The sequence below is a fragment of the Pecten maximus genome, chromosome 9, assembly GCF_902652985.1.
Source record: "Pecten maximus chromosome 9, xPecMax1.1, whole genome shotgun sequence".
NCBI classification, from domain to species: domain Eukaryota; kingdom Metazoa; phylum Mollusca; class Bivalvia; order Pectinida; family Pectinidae; genus Pecten; species Pecten maximus.
The window spans coordinates 31,445,218-31,473,051 of record NC_047023.1 but is presented as its reverse complement, the minus strand read 5'-3'; the positions used below and the strand labels follow the sequence as shown (position 1 = coordinate 31,473,051).

The window sequence follows — 27,834 nt, the reverse complement described above, 5'->3', positions numbered from 1 at the left end:
GGCCATGGAGAGGTCCGTGTAGTATTATGTTGTTACACCAACAATGTGTGATGTGGGGGCCATGGAGGGGTCCATGTAGTATTATGTTGTTACACCAACAATGTGTGATGTGGAGGCCATGGAGAGGTCCATGTATGTGTGATGTGGGGGCCATGGAGAGGTCCGTGTAGTATTATGTTGTTACACCAACAATGTGTGATGTGGGGGCCATGGAGGGGTCCATGTAGTATTATGTTGTTACACCAACAATGTGTGATGTGGAGGCCATGGAGAGGTCCGTGTAGGTGTGATGTGGGGGCCATGGAGAGGTCCGTGTAGGTGTGATGTGGGGACTATGGAGAGGTCCGTGTAGTATTATGTTGTTACACCAACAGTGTGTGATGTGGGGGCCATGGAGGGGTCCGTGTAGGTGTGATGTGGGGACCATGGAGAGGTCCATATAGTATTATGTTGTTACACCAACAATGTGTGATGTGGGAACCATGGAGAGGTCTGTGTAGTATTATGTTGTTACACCAACAGTGTGTGATGTGGAGGCCATGGAGAGGTCCGTGTAGGTGTGATGTGGAGGCCATGGAGAGGTCCGTGTATGTGTGATGTGGGGACCATGGAGAGGTCCGTGTAGTATTATGTTGTTACACCAACAGTGTGTGATGTGGGGGCCATGGAGAGGTCCATGTAGTATTATGTTGTTACACCAACAGTGTGTGATGTAGGGGCCATGGAGAGGTCCGTGTAGTATTATGTTGTTATACCAACAATGTGTGATGTGGGGACCATGGAGAGTAGGACGTGGCCCATTGTTACAGACACTGGACCTCAGATAGAGAGTAGGACATGGCCCATTGTTACAGACACTGGACCTCAGATAGAGAGTAGGACATGGCCCATTGTTCATTGTTTAAGACACTGAATATGAGCTCTAGAGAGTAGGCCCATTATTCATTTTCACAGTACTCCTGAATATCATGACAAGACTTTCAATGGATCAGCTATTTATGGTTCACAGATGGTTCTTAAAATTTGTAACTGTCACATTCTTCTTATTGTTACGTGACCTGAGCAGAAAGTTGTATCAAAACTTTCACTAATGAGTTTCTTTGGAGCTGTTTCACATTGAAGACGGTGCTATCTTGTCATCGCCACTACTCTGGAATTGATGTCACAAAGAATTGTCTGAGCGGTGCATTATGCATATAGTCAAAATCAAGATATAACTTATGTGATATCCATGTTGATGTCCACCATTATCATTAATATCCAGATGATATTACAAGCAGTTTGACATCAGTAGAACATCAATTCAGCCAGGAGCTGTCATCAGAATTTACATATTTTGTACTAATCACAAGTTTTTCTCTCATGTGTTTTTCAGCCGGGTACACTGATGGACGGTGATGTGTCAGATGACCGGGATGGGCACGGTATACAGCACAATGGCGGGTAAGTGTGCAGCTAATATTATTAAAAATCAGGTATGTAATCTCTGTCTATAATGTAATTAACTCTCCTGTACCGCTATCATTACAGGTATGTCATGTCTGTTTTGTAATTACCTCCCTTGTACCGCTATGTAATCTCTGTCTCTAATATAATTATCTCCCCTTTACCACTAACATCACAGGTATGTCATCCTCATCTGTAAGATAGTTACCTCCCCTTTACCACTAACATCACAGGTATGTAATCCTCATCTGTAAGATAGTTACCTCCCCTTTACCACTAACATCACAGGTATGTAATCCTCATCTGTAAGATAGTTACCTCCCCTTTACCACTAATAACACAGGTATGTCATCCTCATCTGTATGATAATTACCTCCCCTTTACCACTAACATCACAGGTATGTAATCCTCATCTGTAAGATAGTTACCTCCCCTTTACCACTAACATCACAGGTATGTAATCCTCATCTGTAAGATAGTTACCTCCCCTTTACCACTAACATCATAGGTATGTCATCCTCATCTGTATGATAATTATCTCCCCTTTACCACTAACATCACAGGTATGTCATCCTCATCTGTAAGATAGTTACCTCCCCTTTACCACTAATAACACAGGTATGTCATCCTCATCTGTAAGATAGTTACCTCCCCTTTACCACTAACATCACAGGTATATCATCCTCATCTGTAAGATAATTACCTCCCCTTTACCACTAACATCACAGGTATGTTATCCTCATCTGTAAGATAGTTACCTCCCCTTTACCTCTAATAACACAGGTATGTCATCCTCATCTGTAAGATAGTTACCTCCCCTTTACCACTAACATCATAGGTATGTCATCCTCATCTGTATGATAATTACCTCCCCTTTACCACTAACATCACAGGTATGTCATCCTCATCTGTAAGATAATTACCTCCCCTTTACCACTAACATCACAGGTATGTAATCCTCATCTGTAAGATAGTTACCTCCCCTTTACCACTAATAACACAGGTATGTAATCCTCATCTGTAAGATAGTTACCTCCCCTTTACCACTAATAACACAGGTATGTCATCCTCATCTGTAAGATAATTACCTCCCCTTTACCACTAACATCACAGGTATGTAATCCTCATCTGTAAGATAGTTACCTCCCCTTTACCACTAACATCACAGGTATGTAATCCTCATCTGTAAGATAGTTACCTCCCCTTTACCACTAATAACACAGGTATGTAATCCTCATCTGTATGATAATTATCTCCCCTTTACCACTAATAACACAGGTATGTAATCCTCATCTGTAAGATAATTACCTCCCCTTTACCACTAATAACACAGGTATGTAATCCTCATCTGTAAGATAATTACCTCCCCTTTACCACTAACATCACAGGTATGTAATCCTCATCTGTAAGATAATTATCTCCCCTTTACCTCTAACATCACAGGTATGTAATCCTCATCTGTAAGATAGTTACCTCCCCTTTACCACTAACATCACAGGTATGTCATCCTCATCTGTAAGATAGTTACCTCCCCTTTACCACTAACATGGCCTCAGACCACAATTAATTTCCCTCTATGTTATACCAAAGAAAAATAAAAATAAAAATATTTCAAAACATTGCAAAAAATCTAGTTTTCATATATGTTGTAGAACTGTTCAATCTGAATCTGCAGTGAGCTGGAAAGTACCTCATGACCGGCATTTAAGAAAGATATTTTTATTTAAATGCCACCACCCCTCTATATTATGGGAAAATCCGGAAAATTACAAAATATCACTACTCAAACCTTATAACTCCCTGTGTCCTTCCTCACAAACAAACATGCAAATGGTGTCAAAACAAAATTCTCCCACTAGAATAGATATTGCACTACAAATATATGTTAAAATTATGAACATATCTGCAATAGCTAAGTCAGGAAAAAATATTTAGTAAAATACCTGAAATTTACTTATGTACTACATTCGTGTACAACGACCCGGAAGTGTAACTGTGGTCTGAGGCCTGTATATATGTATTTTTTAGAGATACAATTTTCTGGTTATATCACCACATTTGGCATACAATAACACATGTTATTGCAAATTATTGTGAAATTTACTTCATAAATGAAAAAGTTATATCATTTTCAGTTACCCTACCCCCATCCTCTGTAAAACTCTACTCTGCCAATGAGACTTCTGAGAGACCCAATATGTAAATGGCTAATTGGGCCATCAATATTCAAGTAATATATCAACATCATATATCAAATTAAAGCTTATTCAATACTTTTCTGAAATTTATATGTTGTTTTTCAATTTTCACAAAAATGAACTTGATAAGGAATTTTTAATAATCCATGTAAAAAAATACACTTTTCAACACAATTTTTTTCAGTAAAAATGAAACAGTTTTTTTTTCAAAAATCACAGCCTGTCTAACTTTATACCACTGTATACAGGAAGTTTCCCCCTATAAAATGAGTGTAATTGAAACTTTATAGCCCAATTAATTAATTAGTAAACACATGACAAACACACCCAGGTAGGCAGGTGCCCTCTCTTCATTGGTCAGCACCAGGGGGATTTGGGTATGAGATATCCCCTTCCTGTGGGCTTGTAATCCTTATTAAGTGGTGTATATATTTAGACCATATGTGTTTTATGTAAGTTCAGGTAAAATAAAGGGTTTTGGATATATAGGGGTCAATTTTAGAGGGATATTTGGCCTGACAGCACCATGAAAGGGAGGAAGAAAAGACTAAAATCTGCTTTCCAGTATGGTAACACACCACATAATAAGGGTAAAACAACTGCAGGACATGGGGTAAGTAAGGTTTTAACTAAAAACGAATCAGGCACCTGGAAACGATTGAGTCCCAATGTCTTTTCTTTAGTTACAGTAACGCGCCCTGGTAGCAACTTTCCCAGCACTTCTGACACTGAAGGTAACCCTGGTAATGTGAAACTCCTTAGGCCCAGAAAAACCAAAGCGACTGATCTAGAGGCTTTAGACCTACATGAAAACATGAATAAAAAGCCTAGATTACAAACTCGTATCAGAAATCAGGGTAATCGATTAATAAATACAGAGAAAATTGGAGACCTCATGCAAATTATCTCCTCACACAGGTGTGACAACCCAGATGTTGATATTTACAATGAGATCAAAATAGGAGTAACATGTAAATTTCAGGTCTCATGTAAAACATGTGGTTGGGTGTCTGATACACATAAGATGTACAATGAAGTTCAATCCCCAAAAAGGGGACCAAACCCTGCAGTACCAAATCTGACAATGCACGCTGGCCTCCAAGAAACACCTATGGGGCCAGCAGGTGCACGGCGTTTGTTTAATTCAATGAACTTGGTTCCCCCCTGCCGTAGTGGTATGCAGAGAAATGCTAATATGGTGGGGGAGAAAATAATATCACTAAATAAAGAGGATATGGCTAATAAAGCAAAAGAGGTAAGGGAGATATGCGAGTTGAGGGGAGACCCCAACATGGTTAACGTACAAGTTGACGGAAGATACAATAGGTCAACAATAACCTGCCGTAACAAGCCTGGTACAAGTGCTGTACAATTAGCACTAATAGCGCGTGAGGACATTACAGACAAAAATTATATCTTGGGAATAGCCGTCCAATCACAGATATGCTGGAAGGGTAAATGGTTACGGCTCAAAGGGTTTGATGCTAAATGTCCTGGTGGCCACATTGACTGTAGTGCTACAATAGGGGAGGGGACACCGCTATCCGAGTTCGAAGCTGCTAAGCTTGTGGGTGAGCAATTGTACCAACAGGATCTTATTGTACGGTACGCAACATCTGATGGAGACGCGAGATCTGTCGCAGGTCTAGATGCGGCATATAAAAACTTTATACCCATGTGGAAAGTCCAACGTCTAGCTGATCCCACCCATTTAGGACAAGCTCAATTTAGAAAATGTATACGAGCACATTTCAGCTCAGACATGTTCCCCGGAATGAGCACTAGAGAGGGAAAAAATGAATCACAAAAAGTTCTGAGCAGGGACATAAAAGCTCGATGTAGTTTGATTTGTAAAGAGCTCACAAAAGATTGTACCGGGGAAACCAAAATTATGCGTGAAAAACTACCCCATGTGCTAGATGCTACCCTCAGGTGCTACAGTGGGGATTGTTCCCGGTGCAAAAGATACTCCTATGTGTGCAATGGTGGAGTTGGTAGTGGTACTTGGTGGAACAGGTCCATATTCCTGTCTAAACATAAACTATTTAGCTTGAACCCAGATGAAAATGACAAACAGCTATTGCTCGAGATACTGAAAATGAAATTAACAGATGAATGTATCACAGGAATGTCTCTTGGAGCAAATACCCAAAGATGCGAGGCTTTTTTCAGGCTGCTTAACAGCCGCTTACCAAAAAATGTGCTATATAGCAAGAATATGAATGCACGATTCAATGGAGCTGTCCACACAGCAAATAATGGGGTGGGAAATTCCCTCATGAAAAAAATGGAGTGCCTCGGTGCAGCAGTAGCACCTGAAGTGAGGCGCTCTCTGCGACAAATGCAGTCAGAGCAAAATTACCACCAAGAGTACCAAAAAACCCCAGCTTTTAAGAAAAGGACTCTAGAACTGAAAGCAGAAGCTATTCAGAGGCACATTAAAAATAAGGGAGCTAGATCTGATTATAAAAAGGGACAGCTTGACACATATCCTGACCTCAGCACCAGTAGACTGAGCTCCAACAATGATGAACACAACTATCACAAATAGTTATATATAAATATATATGTGTGTACATAAAATGAAATCATCAAAAACATTAAAAAAAACAAAATAAAACAAAAACAAAACAAAAACCAATAGAAATAACCATGATTGAGATGTATGAGATGAGCCGAGCTTGAGCCGTGCTCTGTGCAAAATGTACATAAAATGTTGATGCATATATTTCAGATAATGTACCTGTATATATTCTAATAAACAATCTGGATATTCCCCATGTCCTGTGCAATTATTACAGTTTTTACAATGAATTCTGTTGTTGTTAATAACATGTGGCTCCAAACTGATATGGTCAACAGTTGTGCATAAATTATTATGACACAGGTGTGATGCATCAAAGTGTGCAGGTAATTCTAAAACTTCCTTATCCAGCATAACACAGAAACGGTGTGCGGTAACCGTTTTCCAGACACCTGTGTCCGGGTGCCGGTATCTTACAATGCCATATTTTTTGTTGTTAGACAGTGGTCCCATCCATACCCTGCACCTGCTGTTCGCAGAAATCACAGATTTCTGGGTTACCATTTCCCTATATTTCACAAGAAAATTTTCCATTTTCCTGTATCTAATTAAATTTTAGATGTTCATGAAAGTGAAAGTACGTATACTGAAGTAAACATGTGCGTTGCTGACAACCCGGCTCAATATATAAGACTTTATCAAATTTTAACATGAAATTTTGCTAAAATCATAGAAAAAGTGATGTAATAAGACAAATAAAATATAAATTCATTCATAATTTACACTGACACCTAGTACAAACCTTCAACTTCAATATCCCAGCCTGTCAAATGTCTACTTCAAACGTGCCGACTACAGCGGAAGTTTTAGACGGGGTATAACTCTAGCCTATGCAGGCCTCAGACCACAATTAATTTCCCTCTATGTTATACCAAAGAAAAATAAAAATAAAAATATTTCAAAACATTGCAAAAAATCTAGTTTTCATATATGTTGTAGAACTGTTCAATCTGAATCTGCAGTGAGCTGGAAAGTACCTCATGACCGGCATTTAAGAAAGATATTTTTATTTAAATGCCACCACCCCTCTATATTATGGGAAAATCCGGAAAATTACAAAATATCACTACTCAAACCTTATAACTCCCTGTGTCCTTCCTCACAAACAAACATGCAAATGGTGTCAAAACAAAATTCTCCCACTAGAATAGATATTGCACTACAAATATATGTTAAAATTATGAACATATCTGCAATAGCTAAGTCAGGAAAAAATATTTAGTAAAATACCTGAAATTTACTTATGTACTACATTCGTGTACAACGACCCGGAAGTGTAACTGTGGTCTGAGGCCACATCACAGGTATGTAATCCTCATCTGTAAGATAATTATCTCCCCTTTACCTCTAACATCACAGGTATGTAATCCTCATCTGTAAGATAGTTACCTCCCCTTTACCACTAACATCACAGGTACAATGTAGTGTCTGGCAATGATGTAATTACCTCCCCTGTACCCTTGATTACTTAAAATGTAAATTGCAGAATTTTTATCAATTTACTAAGTTTGCTATTTACTTCAAGACTGAGACCTGCATGGTCTGTTTCATCTAGGTAAATAATTGTCTGTTCTTTAAACTGAACGAAGTCATGGCAAACTTCATTGATAGATAACATTGGCCTAGTAAACTTCTAATGTGATAACATCTTCTGTGGTGGATTCTGGCTGGGTTTTTAGACCTGTTTTAGGTAGTCCATTACCAGACAAAGTCTCCATGTAACTTCATTAGGCTGTGAATATTAAAGGTACATTTGTCTATAATCTTATATCTATAGATATAATGTAGATATTGGTTTTTTCCTGTTGAGGACACTTGTCTATTTTAGGGTCACTGTATTATATAAAGGAATTTATCAGAGAAGTATAAGATAACCAACATTAGCAGATTAAAAAATGCTTTCATGGTATTCTCAAGATACTTTCCATGTGATTGGGTGTAGTGTTATATCTGACACCAGTATAGGATATATTTTACCATGCCTAGTTAGAGAATGAATAATTTATGCAGCCAGAGTCTGTCACTTTGAACAGCCCCAATAAGCCTGAAGCTGTATACAGTTATGTATTGATATTGTGTAATTATTTGTTAGAGTAACCTGCCTATTTACTCCCTTGTCCCCTGTGGAGAGCTGTGTAACCTGCCTATTTACTCCCCTGTTCCCTGTGGAGAGCTGTGTAACCTGCCTATTTACTCCCCTGTTCCCTGTGGAGAGCTGTGTAACCTGCCTATTTACTCCCCTGTTCCCTGTGGAGAGCTGTGTAACCTGCCTATTTACTCCCCTGTTCCCTGTGGAGAGCTGTGTAACCTGCCTATTTACTCCCCTGTTCCCTGTGGAGAGCTGTGTAACCTGCCTATTTACTCTCCTGTTCCCTGTGGAGAGCTGTCCTTATATTTGAGCTATTCAGGGAAAGGTTGGGAATGCTAACATACCCAATTATTCATTAACCAGAAGTTATGAATGATTTGAGCTGATCTAGTTCTTCAAGTTTCTCCATTTCCTTTCCATCTCCTTTTTATGGAGGATTATACAGTAACAGTACCTGTGTGTATTAAAACCTACTAGATCACTCCTCTGGTTTCTTTTTGTATCTCGTTAACATTTGACACCTTGTTGTAGAGGTTAAAAGGTCATGAGGATGTATGTGCCAAGAGATAGTGATAACTCCAAACTGGTTTTTCACTGAAAGGAGAAAACCTTTTTTCTCCCTGAATACTTCTTCTCTTCCTCAGTTTTTATACCCCCGCAACGAAGTTAGGGGGGGTATACTGGAATCAGGTTGTCTATCCGTCCGTCCGTCTGTAGACACATTTTGTCCAGACAACTCCTCCTAAAACGATGGGCTGATTCCAATGAAACTTCACACACATATTAATGATCATGTGTAGATGTGCATGCCACTTTATTTTTCTCAAAATTATGGGTGCTATGGCAACTGGTCACTATAAACAGGTTTTCCGATAAGAACCATAACTTTCAGATTGTCCGGACAACTCCTCCTAAACCGATGGGCCGATTCCAATGAAACTTCACACACATATTAATGATCATGTGTAGATGTGCATGCCACTTTCTTTTTCTCAAAATTATGGTTGCTATGGCAACTGGTCACTATAAGCAGGTTTTCTGATAAGAACCATATCTTTAAGTTTGTCCGGACAACTCCTCCTAAACTGAAGGGCCGATTTCAATGAAACTTCACTCAAATATAGAGGACCATGTGTAGATGTGCATGCCACTTCCTTTTTCTCAAAATTATGGTTGCTATGGCAACTGGTCACTATAAACAGGTTTTTCGATAAGAACCATAACTTTAAGTTTAAGTTTGTGCAGGACAACTCCTAAACTGAAGGGCTGATTTCAATGAAACATCACACAAATATAGAGGACCATGTGTAGATGTGCATCTCACTTTCTTTTTCTCAAAATTATGGTTGCTATGGAAACTGGTCACTATATTACTGGGTTATCTTAGTTAGCCTCTAATTAAGAGTTCCAATTCACCATTGACTCATGCAGATTGCGGGGGTATTAGTCAGCCATCCTGGCGACAGTTCTAGTTCTTTCTGTCATTCTAGCTTATACATCTGTCCAAACAACATCACCATTAGAATCCCCTACTATCTCCTCACTAGTTTATATTCTAAACTTTTATAAGAATTGATCAGAAAATGTAACAAACTGCTTTAGGCTAGATTTCCAATCACCCAGTATACAATAATACAAAGGTTGATACATGCACACTGAATGTTAGTTAGACTAGTCTACGCTTATTAGTCAATCAAAAACAGGGGAGATAAGTCAGTCAGGTTTCGGTGTTAAGGAGGCATGCTACCTGATTGGAGGGGGTTGTTATTAATCCTAAATCATAGTTGTCGTGACATCAAATTGTAGGCTTTTTGATCGCTTATGCATTTATCACTCAATTTCTCACTTTTAAGCCTTCTGTATAACAGACCTTTCTTAATGATATACTGTCATAGTTTAATCATAGCCCATAATATAAATGTTACATTGGAGATTTTAATTGACAGATTTTAGTTTTTTGTTTTGTTTTAGACCTCCTGAACACAATCCATTTTATACAAGTATAGACAGTATGCCAGAAATCCGAGCTCCACGCAGAAAATCAGTGTCTTTAGTCAGTGACTTGGTAAGTATGAGAGGACAGGTTTGATGGTAACACTACTGTATGATATACATGTTCCATTAACAGAATAATTTGAAAACACAATATCCATAACTTGATGTGATAGCTGTACTGAAGGTCACACTTGAAAGAAAACAGTTTAATAATATGATAAATAGCTGGATTTGTTTTGTCTACTAATCCATGTACTGATTCATTCCACTGACAGGTTATAAAGGTAACTCAAAGTGTTGTCTGTATTGTTGTTTAGAACTTTAATTAGGCATATCTTTTTTCTATTTATTTTTATATATTATACAACTGCCTTTTACAAATTCATTAAAGGCGAGTGGCATATGAAATTATTGAACAAATCTCTAATCATGAGTATAGAATACAGAATAGATCATCGGAATCAGACAATATTATGAATTTCTCATTTTTTACGATTTTTATCCAAACTTATTGCTTGTGATGATGTTAATAATCTCCCTAAGCATTACAATTTCTGTAGCTAGCATAATTATGTAGACTTGACCAATCTACCTTTCAATACATATTGTATCATAAGTGTGGTTGTATATCGAATCAAAGTGGAATATAATGTCAGAATAGTAAACAAATAAGGACTGTTTAACAAAATGTCCATAAAAGAAAGTGTTGAGCCATAGAATTTGACAAAGCTGCTGTATGATATATATGAGAAAACAGTTCTTGTAGTATCTGACTTCTCATAAACAGTTGGTAGATTTGATTTTCCTTAGTTTAATTCTTTTTCATCAAACAAGTTGGACTTATTTTTTGCCCTCAGTTTGTTTTTGTTTTTTTTATTTGTTCTGATTAAGAAATACAGTACATAATATTGACACAGTTTTCTGTCCTTCTATTTGTTTAATGTAGACTGGACAGATCACATGAATAAGATTTTAGGAATATTTAATTCAGGCATAAGAAGTTACAGATGATTGATAAAGTCTTGTGTCTTGTACTCAAAAAGTGTGACAATTTAAGATTAATCCTATCAGATCAACAAAACAATGAAACTCAGTTATCATCCGTTTCAAATCTTACAACAGGGATATGTGTTGTGTGTGAAGCTTTAGTGTTGTGTATAGGTTTTCATTCAAGGTTCAAGGTTACAACAGGGCCCTGTGTTGTGTGTGTAGCTTTAGTTTTGTATATATAGTCTATCTCTCTGAGGTCAAGGTTACCACTGGGTCCTGTGTTGTGTGTGTAGATTTATTTATGTATTTATAGACTATCTCTTTGAGGTCAAGATTAAGACAGGGCCCTGTGTTGTGTGTGTAGCTTTAGTTTTGTATATTTAGGCTATCTCTCTCTGAGGTCAAGGTTAAGACAGGGCCCTGTGTTGTGTGTGTAGCTTTAGTTTTGTATATATAGACTATCTCTCTCTGAGGTCAAGGTTAATACAGGGCCCTGTGTTGTGTGTGTAGCTTTAGTTTTGTATATTTAGGCTATCTCTCTCTGAGATCAAGGTTAAGACAGGGCCCTGTGTTGTGTGTGTAGCTTTAGTTTGTATATTTAGGCTATCTCTCTGAGGTCAAGGTAAATACAGGGCCCTGTGTTGTGTGTGTAGCTTTAGTTTTGTTAGCCCACCATCATCAGATGGTGGGCTATTCAAATCGCCCTGCGTCCGTGGTCCGTCGTCCGTCCGTCCGTCCGTCCCTCCGTCCGTAAACAATTCTTGTTATCGGTATTTCTGAGAAAGTACTGAAGGGATCTTTCTCAAATTTCATATGTAGGTTCCCCTTGGTGCCTAGTTATGCATATTGCGTTTTGAGACTAATCGGAAAACAACATGGCCGACAGGCAGCCATCTTGGATTTTGACAATTGAAGTTTGTTATCGCTATTTCTGAGAAAGTACTGAAGGGATCTTTCTCAAATTTCATATGAAGGTTCCTCTTGGTGCCTTGTTATGCATATTGCGTTTTGAGACCAATCGGATAACAACATGGCCGACAGGCAGCCATCTTGGATTTTGACAATTGAAGTTTGTTATCGCTATTTCTGAGAAAGTACTGAAGGGATCTTTCTCAAATTTCACATGCAGGTTCCCCTTGGTGCCTAGTTATGCATATTGCGATTTGAGACCAATCGGATAACAACATGGCCGACAGGCAGCCATCTTGGATTTTGACAATTGAAGTTTGTTATCGCTATTTCTGAGAAAGTACTGAAGAGATCTTTCTCAAATTTCATATGTAGGTTCCCCTTGGTGCCTAGTTATGCATATTGCGATTTGAGACCAATCGGAAAACAACATGGCCGACATGCAGCCATCTTGGATTTTGACAATTGAAGTTTGTTATCGCTATTTCTGAGAAAGTACTGAAGAGATCTTTCTCAAATTTCATATGTAGGTTTCCCTTGGTGCCTGGTTATGCATATTGCGATTTGAGACCAATCTGAAAACAAATGGCCGACAGGCAGCCATCTTGGATTTTGACAATTGAAGTTTGTTATCACTATTTCTGAGAAAGTACTGAATGGATCTTTCTGAAATTTCATATGTAAGTTTCCCTTGGTGCCTAGTTATGCATATTGCGATTTGAGACCAATCTGAAAACAACATGGCCGACAGGCAGCCATCTTGGATTTTGACAATTGAAGTTTGTTATCACTATTTCTGAGAAAGTATTTAAGGGATCTTTCTCAAATTTCATATGTAAGTTTCCCTTGGTGCCTAGTTATGCATATTGCATTTTGAGACCAATCTGAAAATAACATGACCGACAGGCAGCCGTCTTGGATTTTGACAGTTGAAGTTTGTTATCGCTATTTCTGAGAAAGTACTGAAGGGATCTTTCTCAAATTTCATATGGAGGTTCCCCTTGGTGCCTCTTTATGTTTATTGCATTTTGAGATCAATTGGAAAACAATATGGCTGACAGACCGCCATCTTGGATTTTGACAATTGAAGTTTGTTATCTCTATTTCTCAAAGTACTGAATGGATCTTGCTCAAATCTCATAAGTAGGTTCCCCCTGGTCCCTTGTATTGCATTTTTGGACCAGTCTGTCCTCAAAACAACCTGGCAAACAAACAGCCATTATCGTTAAATCTCAAATTTCTTATATAGCTAGGATTCCCTTGTTTGAAAAGTACTGGAGGGATGTCTCAATTTGCACAGATTAGTAAAATGAAGGGAAAAGTAGAGAAAAGATCAATCTGACATGGAACTTATGAAGATCATTCAATGGTGGGCGCCAAGATCCCTCTGGGATCTCTTGTATATTTAGGCTATCTCTCTCTGAGGTCAAGGTTAACACATTGTCCTGTGTTGTGTGTGTAGCTTTAGTTTTGTATATATAGACTATCTCTCTCTGAGGTCAAGGTTAAGACAGGGCCCTGTGTTGTGTGTGTAGCTTTAGTTTGTATATTTAGGCTATCTCTCTGAGGTCAAGGTTAAGACAGGGCCCTGTGTTGTGTGTGTAGCTTTAGTTTGTATATTTAGGCTATCTCTCTGAGGTCAAGGTTAAGACAGGGCCCTGTGTTGTGTGTGTAGCTTTAGTTTGTATATTTAGGCTATCTCTCTGAGGTCAAGGTTAAGACAGGGCCCTGTGTTGTGTGTGTAGCTTTAGTTTGTATATTTAGGCTATCTCTCTGAGGTCAAGGTTAAGACAGGGCCCTGTGTTGTGTGTGTAGCTTTAGTTTTGTATATTTAGGCTATCTCTCTGAGAATGAAGATCAAGGTTAAGACAGGGCCCTGTGTTGTGTATGTAGCTTTAGTTTTGTATATATAGACTATCTCTCTGAGGTCAAGGTTAACACATTGTCCTGTGTTGTGTCTGGTTTTAGTGTGTAGTTACTTCTGATTCTTTATTCCATATTTCTTCTTTCTGAGAAAACATAGAAAATCTGTTGACCAAAGTTCAAAGGTCAGCACATCAGGATCTCTGAATAAAAGTAAATTGCGTTAATAGATTATGATGTCAACCAAGTTCAAATCAGTAAGATTGAATGTTCTGTATTTATTTAAACTTTATTTTTTTCTAAGTTACTTCACAGATACTATTCCAGCATGTCTACATTTGTTCAATCCCTGTGTCTCTCGGGTGATCACATGATTACATTTTTGCATGTCCACTTTGTGAAGTTGATGTTTGTGAATTGAATTGAGATTACTATTTGCATTACAAATATATTGCGGTCATCTTGGTGTCCATGTACGCAGTGCTCCATCTCATTATTCCCCCTTTATATTATGTCATGGTGCGGCATCTGTAGTCTGTCTGTCAACTTTACTCAAACTCATTACTTCCCCCTCAACCCATCGCCGGCAGGATCGAGGGATACCCTGTTGTGGAGCCCAATAGGAGAAATAGAGGTCATTTATTCATCTACTAGTTTTTTTCTTAAGATCACTGAAATATCACGGTGAGCGATTTAGCCAGCCATCCTTTGTCTGGACTACTCATTCAACAGTGTTCATCCAAACTTATTGAAACTAATTTAGCCAGTCAGCACACCTGTATACTAAAATAGGTACAGGTGCTTATGATAATTTTATATATGATAATTTTTTTTTTCTTTTGCTATTTTGCCTGTATTTTTCTTATCCAGTAATCAACAAGTGTTGGGGGTAAAGTGAAAATCAGGGTACTTTAAAGGAGTAGGGGTTATTTAAATCAGTCTTCTTGGTGACAGTTATTGTTAAATCAGTATTTCATACTTAAAGATCTGTTATCTTGAAACCTGTAAAAATAACATCATAACTGAGTTCAGTAGATTTCTAGGAGACCTCTATTGAAGTTAAATATTGATACATAAGGAATTCCGTCCTGTCCCGAGAACAATGGAAGATGTTTTTGTTGTATAGTATATTAGTATGAACTTTATTTCTTTCCAAATTGGACAAGCTCAGATAGCAAATATAATGTCTCCAGTTTTTTTTTTCTTTTAAATTGAGAATAGCTTTTGTTAAAGAAAAAAGATAACTAGTATTAGCATTAGTTTTGTATTTGACATGGTTTCTTTTTTATAATATTACATATTTTGATCTTTCCTTTATACAAAAGAAAGAGGTTAATATCTGCATTTCATGTGTAAATGTCACAATGTTCAGTTTAATAATTGAGATAGTTTCAATCTTTTACTGTTGTAGATTTCCAGACTGGTAAATTGTGAATTTTATGTGTATTAACCACATCTCATCTCATCTAATATATTAGACACATCACAAAATGTCCTAACAGTTTGGCTTTTCTAATGTATAGGAAGGTTTAGGTGCCTTTTACACTCTTTGGCTTGATATTGTTGTGGATTTGTTTTATACAATCATTACACGTTTCTAACATTGTTTTTTGTGTGTAATTAGTTGCATCAACATACAAGGCTGTTTTGCAGAGCCTTACTATTTTGACTGGTGCCATTTAGCCAAACAAATTGGTGGGGATGCCAAAGAAGAGGAAGCTAGCAAAATGTTGTTATCTTTTGGCTTTGTTAAATTTAACACAGCAGCCAAGGTAGCCATTTTGTAATAGGATTGCTCAATCATGGTTTTCCTGAAGAATACCTATTGTAAACTTCTTCTCAATTTGGTGGAGTCAGTCTATTAGCTCGATTGACCCAGAGATGATCCTGACCAAGTGTGAATTGTCACATTGGTCCGAAATCCAAGATATCTGCTGGCCACTACATATATATTGTAAAATGCATTTTAAACTTCTTCTCCAGTTTGAATCACTCGGGTGCCATTGAGTGGAAAATTGATGGAACATTGATGAAAGGAAGCTGACGAAGTGTTATGTTTTGGCTTGTTAACATGACATGGTAGTCACAGTGGCCATTTTTGTCACATAATTGTGAAATCATAGTTTTACTGACCTTCTTCTTTAAGTATGTATAATGTAGCCACCTTTCTTGCAAAACACAATGATTCAAAATCTACTCCTCCACTTTGATCGGTGGGATTTAGTCTGAAATAATCGTGAGACTACTTCTCAAGTTCTCCATGTGGGAATTTGTTTAAACTTAGCAGGAATGATCCCGAGATGGTCATTACCAAATGTTGTGTCCAATATGGCTGCCATCTTGAAAAACACCTTAAAACACTTCTTCAATTCCAGAAGTAATATAAGATAAAACTCGTCCTGACCTGTCTTGTTATTTGTTGAGACAGTATACAATACTATATTTAAAAAACAACCAGACACAAACAGAATATTTTCATGGTTTAATGATTTAAAGATTTCAGAATAAAAACTTTCAGTCAGTTAATTTTGTATTTATAACAATTTGGTTGTTGATTACCAAGCTGCCTCTTCAGTAAGATTTGGGATTTATGTAATTTTAGTCTCTGAATGTAATAAAATCTTAATTGTTGTATGAATACAATATCATTAAAATGCAATTACAGTCTAACATTGAAAAGGAACAAGTGTGTGTTCCCTATTAGGTGTATCAAACAATTAGTTCATCAGGTGTGTACAAGTTTAATGGTTTTTGAAAATGTTCACAGATATAATTTGCTGTTTAGACTGTAAATGTCAGCTAGTTGTAAAGTTTTAATTATACATAGTTACATAATATTTCTGAAAGTTAATATGTTGATAATTAATAGATTAGGTTCCAATTAAACCTTCACAAAGTGAAATATCTCCCAGAAGTTTGATGGCATTTAAGTTGGGGATTGTTTTACTTCTTGTATTGAAAGCTGATAGTTTGACAAATCATATTTGTCTTCAATTCTTATCTTAAATGATGTATTTCAATAGTTTACAAAAAACCTGTGTATGCTTGATGTAAACAAATCTGTTGGATAATAGTCATATTAAAAGCATTGTTTTTTTTTATACCAGATGATATGGGGTAATTTTCCATTTTAACTTTATTCAATTTGTACATGTATGTATGACATTCTTTACCTACAAATCGTGATTACCTGGAAGAAGTAATAGATAAGTTTGAAGTAAAGTTGTGAAGATATTCTAATTTTAAACAGAGAAAAGAAATGTATTACATTTAGAAGATTCTCAGGCCAGCATTGCTGAGTGGACTGGTTTGATTTTATGAAAATAAATTGACTTATCTTAGAAAAAAACCCCAGACCATTCTTAAATAAAAAGGATGATTCCAAGAAATCAAACAGATCATTCTTCATTTTTCTGTTAGATACTGTTTATGATTGATACATGGTTTTCTGGACTTTCAGACCATGCAAGTGAAGAACAGAAATGCTGGAGTGCCGTCAGCCATGGTAGCCAGACAGTCATTGAAGGACGAAGAACTAGTGAGTGTATTCCTTCCAATATCATGTCCTCCTGGAACTCTTAAACATGTCATGTCTGTGTTTCCGTGTTTTCCATCTTCCTTCCGTCTCTGTAACATAATTCTCAATGTTTTCTGTGGAAGTGTTTCTAAATGATTCCGTACTTTAATGTTACCGTAACTCGTAAATCATCAACACCATGCAGCCAGTACATTAATGACTCAGAACATCACTATTCAGACAGCTGAAATGCAAATCCTGGTATAGTTAATGCAAATGCACATCTTGAATTAATGCATCTATTCAATAAAAAGGAGAATTACTTCACCCAGTCTGGATATGATTACAAATTTAAGTACTGCCATCTTCCTTTTTTGTCATGTGGCACCAGGAATAGTCATTTAGGATTCCATAACTCATTTGGTTGCAAAAATCATTTAATATGAATTATACTTTGATGTTTCACCTCATAATTCCTTGTTTAGACAACAAAAATGTTGAATTCATCATCCATTTTGAATCTTTTCCAAATACTTAAAGCATTTAGAAGAGCATGATTTCATGTCTTTTGTCGTGGAACGTTTGATGGAGACATGACACATCTGTAATGTTTGTTTTCTCTCAGAAAATGCATGTTTACAAGAAGACCCTCCAGGCATTGATCTACCCGATCTCCAGTACAACCCCACATAACTTTGTTGTGTGGACGGCTACATCTCCAACCTACTGCTTCGAATGTGAAGGAATGCTATGGGGCATGGTGCGGCAGGGTGTGCGCTGTACAGAATGTGGGGTGAAATGTCACGAGAAGTGTAAAGATCTTCTCAACGCTGACTGTTTACAGAGTAAGTATGTCAGGTCAAAAGGTCAAATGTAATAATCAGAAATAAATGGTGAAGGTTGATTGGACAATTTAAAAAAAATTTAGCATCATGAGGTGGGGTTGGGGGATGTGAATTTCTCATACTGGTGGCTGACATGAAGGCTTCATTATAGTGACTGTAATGAAATCGCCACTATAAGCAAGCTGTGTCCACCTGGAATGCGATATTAATACCAGTATCAAATTGTACAATTGTACGACACCAATAGGAGTATCCTGGCATTAAGCTGAGTATTGTGACATTTAGATGAATTATCACGACACTCAAGTTTTCAAAATAGTTCTATCAGAAATGATCTGCCCTTTTCTGATAGAGCTATACTTTCCTGTTACCTTGCCCTTTGAGGATAGTTCCAGGTGGGAAGTATACAAACAGACTATCACCCTCAAAGTCATGTGATAAATGTATAATGTTACTATCACACATAGTCAGATAAAGGGAGACTATTTAGATAAATGTGTAAACATTTCACATTGATGACTTCTTTATAACCACTGAATGGATTCTTGGGGAAAGGGGAACTGTGCTGTTTCTAGGGGTGGGTTTATGAGGCTCAAAACTGGTAATCTTTAATGTTGTTTCAAAACCTTCCTCTACAATTTGGTTTATGTTCCTAGATGGTTTATTTGATATTTGAGGCAAGTGGGGTTCTCTGATGGTAAAATGGCCGACCCAGATCCCCTAGCTAGGTGTTGGGTTAAGTGGCCAAAGAAAGGTAAATACAGTCAAACTTGTGATATATGACCTTCCAAGGGAGGCAATAGAAAAAGGTCACATATGACAGGTGGTGTCTTAATCCAGGTTAAGGAAGCTAGTGAATAGCGTTGTGAGGGGTAAATACAGTCACATAAGAGAGGGGGTCGCTTAATTCTGGTGATCACTTAGGCATGTTTGACAGTATTCACATTGTTTAAATATCTCCTTATGTATACTAGGAAAGTCACAGAGAAGAAGATATCTTAGGGTGTAAGGAAGAAAAGTTGTTCAAGTCAAGTTAAGTGGCTGAATCCCCTAATTGGGAGTTACAGGGTGAAACAAACTTGTCTATTACCAATACATTGCTACAGGTGCTCCTATGGGATTCTTTTCTCACAGATAAATATCCAGACCAACTTGACCACCATCTGCCAATAGTTTTATATCCTGCATCCTGCAATATTATTAGTAGAATATTGTTAACTTTGTTGTTCAGATCAATAAAATTATAGATTCCAGATACTACCGATGGGCTTTCTTGTTAACTTTGTTGTATTTTCTTACCTTCAAGGAGCGGCCGAGAAGAGCTCTAAAGCATGGAGCTGAAGATAAAACTCATAATATCATAATGGCCATGAAGGATAGGATGAAGATCCGTGAACGCAATAAACCGGAAATATTTGATCTAATTAGGTAAGATATATATATAAATAAATGCATTGCGAATTGATATTACCTTTGAATTACTTAAATAAAATTCTTTTAGAAATATACTCACTTGCATTCAACAATATTTTGGACTGTTTGCTTAATTTTAGGTATGTCATGATATATCTTTTTATAATTTGATAATTCTGGAGGGGAAAAAAATGTGAAGTTTAATATTTCCAGCCATTTTGCCTTGATTATCTTTTGGATCTAGCTAAAGCTACATGCTACTTAGTACATAGCAATGTTATATAATTATAGTAATACTATAAAAGTGTATTATAAACATCTCCTGTAAAAACAGCTGGACACCAAGAAATTAACAATATTCTATATGGAATGGCTACTTGTTAACTTTGATAATCAGTGAAATATTTGAATTCTTGGTAGTATGCAAGATGTAAACATTACACAATATTTGTAAGCATTTAGGAATTTCTAGATTTATAAATAGTAATAATTTCTGGGAGATAACCTCCACTTATTTACATTGTTAGGTACTATGTACCCTTAAATGGACTGTTTTGCTAGGACTTGTCATACTTCTTTAGAGTAATAGTGTTGTCGCAATATGCAGAGACAACCTTTTCATTGCTGAAACAGGCGGTACCTGTTGTATTACAACAAAATTTGATATGATTCATTAATCAAGAATTCTGTTTCTAGTGAAATCAGCTTTCATATTGTTTACACTGATGAAATCCCCTAATGAATTTGAATATCATTATAATCAGTAAGATTCAATGGAGTAATTATTTATATATTTATTTGTTGTTCACTTCATGTCAATAAGATTCTCGAAGTAGACATTAGATTTTATACTAGAAATAAGCTTATTTTCTTATTCTCCTGTGATAAGCTTATGCATACTCAGTAATATTAAGCCCACATTCAACTAAATGTACCTTAAAAAAGGTTCTGGCACCTCCCTTTTTTGAGAAAATGTCCTGTGATGGACACCCAAACTGTCCACGAAGGGTTTGTCACAGGTGAAGGTTAGGTACCAGTACCCATTAGCCTTGTTCATATGTCATCAATGCTTTCTGCACTATTTATCAAGGGAAGTGTTCGGGGTAGACAAAAAATCTCATAGCGGACACATGAAGGCGGTCAAACAAAGTGTTTTAGACGGAACGTCCAAGTGGTCAGCAAAAATAGCTATAACTGGTAAGTTGTCAGTGAGCCACTGACCTGATGTCCAGCATGCTGTGTGTCCACTAGGTGATGTTTGTTATTTCTACCTGTTCATTTTGGGCAGATAATACAAGGTGTACATTTTATTTGGAGGAAAGGAAGAATTTTAGAAAAAAATTTTTTTTTTCAAAAAGTGTTATCTCCAACATATTTGTTGATAATTTTAATAATTGGAGTAAATTGTATACCTCATTATTATCTGCCTAAAGTTTGTGTACATGTTGTTTCAGGATACAAGTCACCAACTAATACCCACTTATAGTACTCATCAAGTTACTACAATTCAAACAAAATCTTTTCTGAATGAAATAAAACTAGAATTTCATGTTAATTGGATAAAAGCCATATAATTAATGTATTTAATGAGACTATAGTTGGTAAAGTGGGCTACTTACTGTCCTGACTGTCCTGACTGTGATGGGGACTTGTTTATGTATATTAACTTGTTGTTGTTGATGATTTGTAATTTCAGAGACGTTTTCAAAGTTCCTAGGCCATTACATTGCGGCCATTTAAGGCAATCCCAACAACATGTATTACATGGCACACATGAGTGGTCAGCCAAAGTGTCCATTACAGGTAGCTCTGACCACTTGACCACTAGATGTTTTGTCTAAGGTCAGCTGACTTTTATACCTATATATAGCGTGCTTTCCAGAGACATTCAGCAGTTTCATCTCACTAGCTTGGTTATGGAATTTTTGTTAGACAGTAAACTTTGCACTCAGACTCTGGACTAACAGCAATTGTAGTTTAATGTGACCATCTTGAATTTATAGTTCTTTTCATTCCATTCCTGTTTTCCCTGCACCATCTAACAATGTTCAGTTTTACTGACAGTTTTTCAATCTCGGTGGAATTCTGATCACAATCTCAGGAAGTCCATAGTAGTAAAGTTCATGTTTTAAACATACACATGAACATAATTTTCCAATTCTGATTGGTCATTGACTCTATCACAAAACCTACCTGGTAACTTTATTATTTCATTGGCTAGTCGTAGGGATTTACTTCCATCAATTTTTGCCAAAGGTCAGTGATAATCACTTTTTAACATCCAAATAAATGACCTGATCAACTTTGATATAGGTGAGTGATACATACCCATTGGGCCTCTTGTTTGGAGATACAGATACATCATATTACTGTGTGACTTATTTCTCCCATAATACTACCCTGTGATTTTCTCTTATTTCTGAATCATTAGTTGTTGACATAGTAAAAGTCTATACAACCTGTTAACGGTCTGGCATACTAATTAATCACAACAAAGCATTGCTTTTGTATTAGTATCAATGCTGCTCTTCTCTAGCTAAGTTTGTTAGAGCGCTGGCTACGTAACCTCAGGTATAAGTTCGTTAGAGCGCTGGCTACGTAACCTCAGGTAAAGAGGATCGAGATGCATGGTGTGACACTCCCTACCTGTGTCAGTTTATGTTTCTCGGGAAGCTGAGAAACGGGCCAGGCTGTGCTGTCTTGGTTGTGTCTTGAGCAAGACTTTTTACCCTAATTGCTCTGGATGGCATGCGATGAATCTCCCATATGTTGTTCAGCGAGGTAGTCACCAACTATTACAAGAAGACCTAGCCTCAAAATATATTCTGGCTGTTCATGGGATGGTAAACCAAGAAAACTAAAAAAAATTGAAAATTGAAAGTCATTGCATTGATTTGTACGTCTTGCATTATTTCCTCAAACCTATTACCCAAAGGGAAAGATATGCTTGAGAGAGTCTCCAAGGGGGATTTCTGTGCATGGAACTTGCTCTTATGAGGAAAACAGTTATGCCTGTTTCACCCATACAGCCTAAATTTGACAAAAAGCCAGAAATAGTCAAAAATGAGTATTTATCATTTATATAGGGTATGGGGTAATGATATTAATTGTTAGGTTTGAGAATATAAATGTTGTTGTTGTTGTTGTTGTTGTCATTGTGATTGTCTTTCTCATTGTCTCTGTTCCATTGCAATCATGTCTGAGGCATAACTAACATTTAGAGATATATCTTCATGCATCACCCACACCTGGTGCTATATGTCATACATTTCAAGGTCAAAGGTCAAAGGTCAATTAAGATTTGAGATGTGTGTAAGGACTGCCTGTAGTTTAGATACGTGATGCCTGTACACTTTGAGAAACACTTGATAACATGTACTTTGTGTTGATAAATTAGTATGTACTGTCCTATTGACAGAAACACTTGATAACATGTACTTTGTGTTGATGAATTAGTATGTACTGTCCTATTGACAGAAATTATTTTACATTTCATGAGATTCTTTCCAGAATGTTACAATGTAAACAAAAAGAGTAAATAATAATTGTTAAAGTTAAACTTTATAAAGAAATGTTCAAAATTTATGACATTGTGTTGGTAAAATTATATTATCGGTAATAGTTTCTAAACTTTCCATATAATCATCTGAAATTTAGATTACATTCATTGTGAGAAAGTAAAGTGATATTGAGAACCGATGATGTCTAAGTAATTGAAGCCACACTTTGATATGATATTACACAGTATGGAATGGGCTTGTCCATATTATATACCATCAACCTATTAATTTTCCATCAATAGGTTTGAACAATGCCTCTATATATATCCTGTTTGCTTACCATATATAGAGTTTTATATATTTACATGTCATTGTTGTCTGTGTGAGTAGTAAATAAAAGTGGATGTTCATTCATAGGTCAATGACTGACATATATTATGGTCAATATATGATGTTTACATTTTTCCAGTGTATCAAATGAGAGACATTCATTGATCTATGAATACAAATGGTATATGTGACTGCCGTTTTTTACTCCTCTGGCCTGAAGTACCAGCTTCAGTCATTACCTATTATACAAATGCTATGGAGATTTAAAGCTGTTCAGTCATTGTCACATCAGTGTTTGTACACATCCAAATACAGAAAACAAAACAGAAAAAACAATAGACACTTAGAGAAAATTTTATTTTTAAATAATGAATACAATTTTAAAATGTAAATAACTGATTGATGTTTTTGTCATTGTTTGAACATAAATTATTTCCGTACCTATACATATTTTGTGATGAATGGCTAACGAAATTCTAGTAATATTTGTTTAATCTTTTTGCATTCACACATACAGCAGTAAGACAAGTACAAAGATACAGATACCATTAACAGGGATATCTCGAACTTGTGTAAGAGTTTGGCTGGCTAGCAGTCAGCACTAAATTAGCCTCATACTGACCAACCAAACTCTTATACTCAGGTTGAGATTTCCCTGTCCACGAAACAGGCCCATGTAAGATTCTGTTATTCTCAAACTGCTTCTTCTGATTCTACATTGATGTCCCAATGTTTCTGGATATAGCTACAGTACTAGCCGTACTTTTCTACCTGATCCCATGGCCCTACTTGTGCTGTCCCTATCCCTACTCCATAGGGCCAATGCCCCTCCCCAATGCCCCTCCCCAATCTTTAGTATCCAGTGATATATGTACATGTGTTCTGCCCACAGTGATATGTGCCCAGGGACTTATCGGCAAAGATAAGACTGGCACCAGTGATCCATATGTAACAGTCCAAGTGGGCAAGGTGAAGAAACGGACAAAAACAGTGCCACAGGATCTCAACCCAGTCTGGAATGAGAAGTTCTACTTGTAAGTAATTCACAGAATATGATAAACATAAATCAGAAAATTCAGATGATCATTCTTTCACTGATCCTGATCCATGGTGTGGTGTCCTTCGTCCAGTGTTAATTTTGCTCTTTAAACAACTTTTTCCCAATAACCAAGAGGCCCAGAGGGTATTTGGCCTGTTGCATGCTGGGGTAAAGGCTGTGAGTGAGTATGAAGTTGTACAAATCAATGACCTTGACCTACAGTTACGTTCAAAGGGGTCAAAGGTGTCAAAATCTTGAATCAACTTCTCAATAACCAAGAGGCCCACGGTCATGAGATATCAGTCAGTTGGCATGCTAGATGAAGGGCTATTGATGGAGCTTTTGTTCAAATGAACATTTTTTATCAACATTCGAGGTCACAGGGGTGCAATGTGTTAGGTCTTAGTTTAAAAACAAAACATCTATCAGAATTAATATCAGAAATTAGGTGACCGATAAGGCCCATGGACCTGTTGTGAGAAACAATTACACAGTTATGCTATTTAGATATGAGTAAATTCAGATCTTCCTCTAGCTAGAATACATACATAGTAATAAAGTTAACAGTGTGTCAGTACTACGGAACACTTGATTACATGTATGTGATTATTTTGATTGATTTTATCTTTCCAGTGAGTGCCATAACTCCTCAGACAGAATCAAAGTACGAGTATGGTAAGTTTATCGTCTCTTTATCATTTCTATTATTAGCTCACCATTGGTCCTGAGGACCATGGTGAGCTTATGCCATAACATCGCATCCATTGTTCATCCGTCCATAAACAGTTTCTTCAAACAACTTTTTCTTCTTAACCACTGAATTTAACTAAATTTGATTGGAAACATCCCTTGGCAGTAGGGATTCATAATCGTATAGATGGTGGGGCTGGCTTCCGAGGTTCCAAGGGGCTGAGGGATGGAGCCAAAAGTATGATGTTTGGCTATATTGCTATAAATGACTTCTTCTCTGGAACTACTGCACTAGATATCATATTTAGCTGGTAGCATCTCTACATAGTAGGGATGTATAATTGTTCAAATGATTGAGGCTGACCCCCAAGGGGGCTGAGGGGCAGGTTTTTAAATTATAAGGAAAATATAGCAAATACTTCAAAATCCTTTTCCTGCTGTGGGAATGGAAGGATTTGGTCTACATTTGGTCCGAAGCATCCTTGGGTAAAGGGAAATAACTGTATATACATTGGGTCTCTGGCCCCCTAGGGGTCTGATAGGTATGGTCAATAGGGGAAGTATAGCAAACTCTCTAAAATCCTTCCTCTACTGTAGGAATGAATGGATTTGGTTCATATTAGATGTGAAGCAACATAAGTTTATAGCAGAGAAAAATAAATATGTAGTTAAACAGTTGGCCTAAGGCTAATTTTATATAAATGGTGGGTCTAGCTCCCTATATGAACTAGAGGGGCAGCTCAAAATACTAGCACTTTATCTGAAGGATTTGATGGATTTGGAGTATAATTCAGGTGAGAGATCCGGTGTTCTTTAAAACAAAGGACTGGATTCACAGGTGTTCAAGGAGCAAGGCCCCATAGGGAAAAATTAGATTATTTTTTTAAATCTTCCTTCTGTATAGATAACATTTGATTTGGCAACATGACAGAGGGAACCAATAAACGAAGTCACATAGTCAAAATTAGTTATTTATTCTGCTTATTTAATTTTAATCTTCTTTGGAACCAGGAAGATAAATGTTAAAGGAAAGTATTTACTGCAGGTACTGAGTGGTGTAAACGTATTTGTACTATAATTTGAATGAAAGTGATTTGCAATCACTGAAATACACAGTCCCTTTTTTTAATGTCATTGACAGAAAATGGATCTGGATCAGATTAGATAATGAAACAAATATTATATTAGGCAGATGAAACACAGATCAGCATCTCTTATCAGATCAGGAAACACAGGGACCAATATCTCCTCTCAGATTAGAGAATATTCCAGGTAACACAGCGACCAATATCTCCGGTCAGATTAGAGAGTATTACAGGTAACACAGGGACCAATATCTTCTGCCAGATTAGAGAGTATTCCAGGTAACACAGGGACCAGTATCTTCTGTCAGATTAGAGAGTATTCCAGGTAACACAGGGACCAATATCTCCGGTCAGATTAGAGAATATTCCAGGTAACACAGGGGCCAATATCTGCTGTCAGATTAGAGAGTATTCCATGTAACACAGGGACCAGTATCTTCTGTCAGATTAGAGAGGGTATTCCAGGTAACACAGGGACCAATATCTCCTGTCAGATTAGAGAGTATTCCAGGTAACACAGGGACCAATATCTGCTGTCAGATTAGAAAGTATTCCATGTAACACAGGGACCAATATCTCCTGTCAGATCAGAGGGTATTCCAGGTAACACAGGGACCAATATCTCCTGTCAGATTAGAGAGTATTCCAGGTAACACAGAGACCAATATCTCCTGTCAGATCAGAGGGTATTCCAGGTAACACAGGGACCAATATCTCCTGTCAGATTAGAGAGTATTCCAGGTAACACAGAGACGCATTTCTCCTGTCAGATTAGAGAATATTCCAAGTAACACAGGGACCAATATCCCCTGTCAGATTAGAGAGTATTCCAGGTAACACAGGGACCAATATCTCCTGTCAGATTAGAGAATATTCCATGTAACACAGGGACCAATATCTGCTGTCAGATTAGAGAGTATTCCATGTAACACATGGATCAATATCTCCTGTCAGATTAGAGAATATTCCAAGTAACACAGGGACCAATATCCCCTGTCAGATTAGAGAGTATTCCAGGTAACTCAGGGACCAATATCTCCTGTCAGATTAGAGAATATTCCATGTAACACAAGGACCAATATCTCCTGTCAGATTAGAGAGTATTCCAGGTAACTCAGGGACCAATATCTCCTGTCAGATCAGAGAGTATTACAGGTAACACATGGACCAGTATCTTCTGTCAGATTAGAGAGTATTCCAGGTAACACAGGGACCAATATATCCTGTCAGATTAGAGAGTATTCCATGTAACACAGAGACCAATATCTCCTGTCAGATTAGAGAGTATTCCAGGTAACTCAGGGACCAATATCTTCTGTCAGATTAGAGAGTATTCCATGT

General features: G+C 37.1%; 1 protein-coding gene across 1 annotated transcript in view; it reads left to right on the top strand.

The window, feature by feature from the left end:
- Positions 1-27,834, top strand: part of LOC117335123 (protein unc-13 homolog A-like) — a 179,480-nt gene that overhangs the window by 100,393 nt on the left and 51,253 nt on the right. The window contains 9 exon segments of the mRNA XM_033895048.1: positions 1,376-1,443; positions 10,289-10,382; positions 17,535-17,612; positions 18,217-18,436; positions 19,743-19,762; positions 19,764-19,864; positions 20,940-21,046; positions 24,572-24,713; positions 25,352-25,393. Coding sequence (XP_033750939.1) covers positions 1,376-1,443; positions 10,289-10,382; positions 17,535-17,612; positions 18,217-18,436; positions 19,743-19,762; positions 19,764-19,864; positions 20,940-21,046; positions 24,572-24,713; positions 25,352-25,393 — 872 coding nt within the window.